The sequence below is a fragment of the Nipponia nippon genome, unplaced genomic scaffold, assembly GCF_047370975.1.
Source record: "Nipponia nippon isolate SJK-2023a ecotype South Korea unplaced genomic scaffold, ASM4737097v1 scaffold_26, whole genome shotgun sequence".
In the NCBI taxonomy this organism is placed as follows: Eukaryota; Metazoa; Chordata; class Aves; order Pelecaniformes; family Threskiornithidae; genus Nipponia; species Nipponia nippon.
In genome coordinates, this window is record NW_028262343.1 from 7,072,765 (window position 1) to 7,079,675 (window position 6,911).

The 6,911-nt window shown below is 35.3% G+C and overlaps 1 protein-coding gene across 1 annotated transcript; it reads left to right on the forward strand.

The window, feature by feature from the left end:
- The first annotated feature begins 1,884 nt into the window (after positions 1 to 1,884).
- LOC148055213 (mesoderm induction early response protein 3-like) lies at positions 1,885 to 6,911 on the forward strand. The gene is made up of 4 exons (XM_087762415.1): positions 1,885 to 1,966; positions 2,499 to 2,626; positions 2,809 to 2,954; positions 3,097 to 6,911. The coding sequence occupies exons 2-4, from the start codon at positions 2,541 to 2,543 to the stop codon at positions 3,552 to 3,554; spliced, it is 690 nt and encodes a 229-aa protein (XP_087618541.1). The 5' UTR covers positions 1,885 to 1,966; positions 2,499 to 2,540; the 3' UTR covers positions 3,555 to 6,911.

Sequence of the window (6,911 nt, forward strand, 5' to 3'; positions counted from 1 at the left end):
CACTGATACCTCGGTGGTGTTATCAAACCTTGTTTTTTTGATGACAAACTTACTAAGAAATAGTAAATCTTTTGAACGTCCTTTGCCTTCAATGATTAAAGATTTCAGAAATCAAACTCTTTTACGAGTCTTTATAAAGAAGAATGTTAGATTTCAGGTGGGATATCTGTACAGTAAAGAACATGGGTCTAAATAACTGAACTATTGGTTTTTTTAGAATGCATTTGGATATTCATCCATTAGCAACAAATATTTTGTTCTTTGTAAAAGGATAGTGAGTGAAAACAAGTTTATCATGCTACTTTTGTAATTGTCTAGAAGAGATGACGGCATGGACAGAAGAAGAATGCAGAAGCTTTGAACATGCACTTCTGATTTATGGAAAAGACTTTCATCTCATACAGAAAAACAAGGTTAGTATTTTACAGTTAAATGGAAGAATTGGTAGATGATATGATGCTGAAAATTTGTAAAAGCAATGCATTTTTCAGAAGCCATGCAGAAGAGTGAAATAAGAACCAACATATTAAAACCAGCTTGGCATTTTTGTGCTAATTTTACCTTCGATGTCATTGGAAAAGCTAGGCGTTGCAAGATGAGTCAATATATTTTATCTGAAATTGACTTATGTTGACATTACTTCCATTTATACATTTATATTATAATTTAACTTAAATTTAATATCTGCCTCTCCTAGAAGTATAGTATTTCCATACCATGGCTGTGGGAGGGGAAAATGCATCTTTAATTTTTTTTGTCACCAGGAAGGTGTAATTCTACAGAAACAGGATTCGTTCTTTGTGTTTTCAGAAAGTGTAGTCATCCATCAGTACTCTGTTTTCCGGCCAGCAAAAGAGTTCTAATCTTGATCTGGATTGCTTCTGATTGACTCCTCTGTGCCTGAAGAATAGGAATTGGATTTTTTATTTGTTTTTGTTTTGGTTTTTTTGATCAAATATACGTATCATTTGGTACAGTTGACAATATGGATGTTTCCAAACTTTCTGTACATCTCCTGTATGTTTTGATACCACCTTGAGGTTTTGTACTGGTTTTGGCTGGGATAGAGTTAATTTTCTTCATAGTAGCTAGTATGGGGCTATGTTTTGGATTTGTGCTGAAAACAGTGTTGATAATATAGGGATGTTTTCGTTATTGCTGAGCAGTGCTTACACAGAGTCAAGGCCTTTTCTGCTTCTCAGACTGCCCCGCCAGCGAGTAGGCTGGGGGTGCACAAAAAGTTGGGAGGGGACACAGCTGGGACAGCTGACCCCAACTGACCAAAGGGATATCCCATACCATATGACGTCATGCTCGGCAATAAAACTAGGAGGGTGAAGGTTGGCGGGGGCTGCCGTTGCCTGGGGACTGGCTGGGCATCAGTAGGTTGGTGGTGAGCAATTGTTTTCATTTGCATCGCTTGTCTTTCTTGGGTTTTATTTTCCCCTCTCTCTCTCTGTTTGTTTTTTTGTTTGTTTTTTTTTTGGGTGGGGGGTGGGGTGGGTTTTTTGTTTGTTTGTTTTTTTAAATTATTAAACTGTCTTTATCTCAACCCACGAGTTTTCTCACTTTTACCCTTCCGATTCTTCTTCCTCCATCCTGTTGGGGGGGGAGTGAGCAAGCAGTTGTGTGGTGCTTAGTTGCTCGCTGGGGTTAAACCACAAGTTTTTTCTTTAGGAGACTGGTGGTTTTGTTGTATTTCGGGTAAACTTTATAGGGTTGTGGTTGCTGTTCAACAACAGTCAGCTAGTCCTGCTCAACACTTGGCTTAACCTGTCCTATGATAAATATTTGGGTGGTTCAAATTTTAAATGGACTTTACCAATAAGCAGTAATTCACCAGAGATACAAAGAAATAATTTAAAAATATTTTTTCCAACATGCAGCAAAGCACATGAGTTGATCTGTCACTATGGACCAGAATTTGTCTAAGTACCCAAAGTATTTTCTGCTTCACTTCTCTTAGGTAATTGATTTGCTCAGCTTTTTCCTCTTAAGAGAGAGTCTGTCTTATAGTTTAAAAAATTGTTATATAGGTTATGAACTGAAATGCTTCAGATGTAGATACAGTTTCAATCTAGTTTAAAAAAAAAACCCAAACAACAATAATGCATATAATAGAACAGATGTAGTACTTATTTAGAATAGAATAGAATATTTCAGTTGGAAGGGACCTACCAACTGCCTGACCACTTCAGGGCTGACCAAAAGCTAAAGCTTTTAAAGCTTTTAAAGTAAGGGCATTGTCAAGATGCCTCTTCAACACTGACAGGCATGGGGCATCGACCACCTCTCTAGGAAGCCTGTTCCAGTGTTTTACCACCTTCTTGGTAAAGAAATTTGAAACTGTAGATCTCTTTCAAGTCTCCTGATTTAATTGGTTTGTTCCAGATACTAGAACAGTAAAACTAACAATGTTGCAGGAATATGGGAACTGGGGAGATGACAAAACATAATTCTTTGCGTTAATCTTGTCAGTTCTTCTTGCCTTCTTTTAGGTAAGAACCAGAACAGTTGCTGAGTGTGTGGCTTTCTATTACATGTGGAAAAAGTCAGAACGTTATGATTACTTTGCTCAGCAAACAAGATTTGGAAAGAAGAGATATAACCATCATCCAGGAGTTACGTAAGTAAAACATTCTTGGAATATGTTTTCTGTTGCAAATCGTAAATGTAGATGATGATCATTTTTTTCTTCCCGTCATTGCAGTGTAATGCTACAGTAGCTATAGCAACTGAAATTAAATCCATCATCACTTTTAGGCCTTGTTTTCCTGTTATGAAATTATGAATGCCATATTCTTTAAGGGACTACATGGATCGTTTGGTAGATGAAGCAGAAGCCCTTGGTGGAGCAGTACATTCTTCAGCCTTAACATCTAATACTCGAACAGAAACCATTCCTGATCAACAGCTAAGCATTCTGAACTCTATCACTGCCAATGAGTTGACAGGTAAATCAAGGGAAAAAAAAACCCAACCAAAAAAAACCCAAAAAAAACCCCCAAAAAACCAAAACAAAAACAAAAAAGCTTTTTGTTGTAACTATATAAACAGCTATTTCATTTACATTTTATGTTTATCTTTTTTTTCCAGCATTGACAAACAGTGTAGCTACGGTCTGCCACACTTCAGATGTGAACTGCCTGGATGATGCCTTTCCTCCTATGGACAGCTTACCCCGAGCACCAGTTAATCATGTGCCTGTTGGAACAGAAGAATTGCTTAACTTGCCTAGCAATGGTGAAAGTGATTGTTTTAATTTATTTGAGACTGGCTTTTATCATTCAGAGCTAAACCCAATGAACATGTGCAGTGAGGAGACAGAAAGACCTGCGAAGAGATTGAAAATGGGAATTGCTGTCCCAGAATCTTTCATGAATGATGTCTCTGTAAATAACCTTGGTGTGGACTTTGAGAACCACACACACCATATTACCAGTGCCAAAATGGCTGTTTCAGTGGCTGACTTCAGCAGTCTATCTGCAAATGAGACAAATGGTTTTATCAATACCCATGCTCTTCACCAACATACTGCCCTTCACTCAGAATGACTGTGGAAAACTAAACAAACAGTGGGTACTTTATGCAGTAGTAGTAAACTTGATGGGAGCTATCAGGTTTGCTTAGTCTTTCACTGGAAGTTTGAACTTTATGACATCAGTGATGTCTTTTTATGTATAGAACTATATCTTGATTTATCAAGAGTAATTTCTTTTTTCAGTCCATAAATGTGGAAATGTTCGGCAGAGTTTGGGACTAAGAGAACTCTGTGGTGCAGCTTTAAGCTCTGCTTCAATTTCTTTTTAAAGCCTGTAGACAGAGGCCACCATTTCAAAACCAGCACAGAAGTTCTGAACTGATTGGAGTGGCTTTTTAGTCTAAGTTACTTTTGCTGTAATGGATGCAGTGTAATAACAATGTTTACAGGTACTGATCCTGATCCCTGCTCAATGTAGCATATTTTTTTTTCTTATGAAGGCAGGGATGGGCTTCTTTTAAGTTAAACTGCACAAACATACAAGGATGTTTTTTAAATGGAACCTTCTCTCATGTGATACTAAACTAGAGCACTTCAGTTTAAAAAACAGCAAGTTCATCTTGGTAGAAGCTAGCACAAGGGACTTAACATGAGTAAAGTATGAAGACCTATACTTGGATGCTGTTGCAAAATTATAGGCCATGGCTACCTTACACAGAAGTAATTATGCTGCCAGAGGTATCTGTGTACTTTAAACTTACTGGCTTAAACAGGTGCATCTTAGGCTATTGTGTTCAGATGGGTTTTGTCCACAACTATGAAGATTAATGCACCTGTGTAACTTAACTTTCCTAAGGCAGCTGATGTTGTATAAAGCTACAGTCTGCACAGCTTAGGATTTACCACTAAACAGTCTACGTTTTGGAAGACATCTTAAATTGTTTGGAGCACTGCAGTTCGAAGTGTTACAGTTCTGAGGGACTATCTAGTTTATATAGAAGTAGTAGAACCTTGAAGTATGTATTTGAAAGTTTTTCCTCAGCGTGGATTGCATTTATTTGTTTTGGCAAGTCATTGGCTCAAAAATGGCACTTCACAACCTTGGTCAAATAGGAAAGGATGAGTAAAAATGTTTCCCATAAAAGCAACTATTTAACTTCAGTAATTTTTTTATTTTGAACATTGAGTGTAATTTAGCCATCCACAAAGTTTGTCTTGCAAATGTTTGTTCTAATTCTTGCGGGAGAACATTACTTTGTTAGGATTACCTCTTTCCCTCCATACTTTTTCTTTGCACTGTTCATATTACAAATTTAACTGCCACTAACTTGTTTTCATTATTGAAGTGATTAAGCTTGCATTGTTGATACTTTTAATAGTTGCTTCAAGGTTATGCTGAGTAATTAAAAAGTAGTGACTTAAATACCCTCTTCCCTTTCAAATATTAATTATGCATACTGTGAACTGCATTGACATCCTGAGTTTTGGATGCAGCATATGGAATTTTCTTTACAGCATTGTAATGAAGATTGCTTTGAAGCGTTTATGCAATAGCACATTTACCACATTAAAACAAATTAGTTTAACACAGTGGACAAAAGTAAAGATAATTTTGTAATCAGTTCTTAACTTATACATTTGAAATATGTAATTCTAATAAGTACACAGTAAATAATGGGTAGCCTTGACCCTGTGTTGTACTCTGACATTTTTAGCCAAGTTGTCAGCTTCTTGTTGCTGTGTTTTGTGCTGAACTGTGTACCTTGTTTCTTTTGTTTATGAATCAACACATTTTATGTAATTTTGTAAAATACTGCCCATAATCCTTCATTGTTATACATTCATGTTTATGGGTTTACAGTGAGTGGCTGGTCTGTATAAAAATCATTATACAAATATGACTGAATGCTTATACCAGTTGCACTTAAATGAACATACCCATTCTCATTAGCTGATGCAGTAATATATTCAGTTTATCTATGCATTGCTGGGCTCTTAATGTAGACAGAGACTTGTCTAAGGTTTGGGTTGTCAGCAAGTTGAATGGACACTTTAGTTATTTAATAAAGACTTTTGACCAAAATTCAGAAAATGATGAGAGAAAAATGAATTCCAGCTAGTCTAATAGATTTTTTAAATGCTGATCTTAATTAGCCTGTTGGCTAGCTAGCTGGTATCATTTACTTTTAATTCCTTGTTAAAATGAGGCAATAATTTGCAAGATTTTGTAAATATGTAAATTCTTCATATCTTTTTAGATATCTATTTCAATATTTTCTGACTACTTCTGTGTATAGTAACATTTTTGTGCATGCTTGATGTGACATTCATAAATTTGTACCACTATGACTTTATCCATGTAAAATAGCTATTTATTGAATTTTTCTTTTAGAAGCTGGACTTAATTATTTTTCTCCTGGTTTAAACATTTAAAATGGAGAACTTGTTACTGTTTATTAAAAGAATTGTGTTTTGAAAGTCAGCATGAAGATAACTGAATTGCAACCATATGAAGAAATTATATTGCCTTGGTTCTTTGATGGTGAAGCACAATTCTTATAACAAACTGTGATGAATTCTTGTCCTCTGCCATACTTTTTCTTCATACAAACAAACCAAAAATCCATAATGGGCAACTGCAGTGTTGGTAAATGTATCCTTTTTATGTACAGGGAATCTGAAGAGGATAGCTGATTCATTTAGATGTGTAACTTGGTGCTGTGATTATAGCAATACTTTTACTTTGGTTAGTCATGTGTCATCTTCTCATGCTAGGTTTTTAAATGTTTAGTTTTCTTCTTGTCATGGTCAAACTGCTGAATTTACTTGAAGGATACTAAATTGTGTACTGTTAGGTCAATGAATTGTGCAATTGTTTCCTGTTTTTAATTTTTAAAACTGAGGGTCAAAAATGTATGAAAACTTCAGATCAAGTAAACATACTGATACTACTTAATTTAACCAAAGTCTTCAGGTAAATATTTCAACTTTGAATGTAAACTAATGGATAAACTGACCAACAGAGACACTATTTGCCCAGCACTACAAGCACATTGTCTACAGATGGGGAAACTAAATACAGTAATTTATAAAATAATGACAAGGTTACTATTTTTTTATTCCTATTTTTCATTGGAAGAAGGAAAATACTGTCGATTGTAAAATACAGTAGGTATGGTTATAGTCCTCTTAATAAAACAGAGATTCCAGTTATTCTCGGTTCAAAGTAAGTACCCTGTGCATAACAACAAATTTAGTGACAATCGGAACATGTTATTAATATCAGATGTTCAAGAGGAAGTTGCTATTGTTGCATTGGTTTTAATATTTGTACATAAACACTGATTTTTTTTTTTTTAGCATTATTTTGTATTTGTTGTACTTTAATACCTGGTATACAATTCCAGAAATAAATGTCTGGAAACCTTTC

What these genes read in the sequence shown, in the direction of transcription:
- LOC148055213 (XM_087762415.1), top strand. Translation starts at nt 2,541, where the DNA reads ATGTGGAAAAAGTCAGAACGTTATGATTACTTTGCTCAGCAAACAAGA. An exon ending in AACCATCATCCAGGAGTTAC is followed by an intron (nt 2,627 to 2,808) that starts GTAAGTAAAACA and finishes ATATTCTTTAAG; the next exon opens with GGACTACATGGATCGTTTGG. An exon ending in CACTGCCAATGAGTTGACAG is followed by an intron (nt 2,955 to 3,096) that starts GTAAATCAAGGG and finishes TTTTTTTTCCAG; the next exon opens with CATTGACAAACAGTGTAGCT.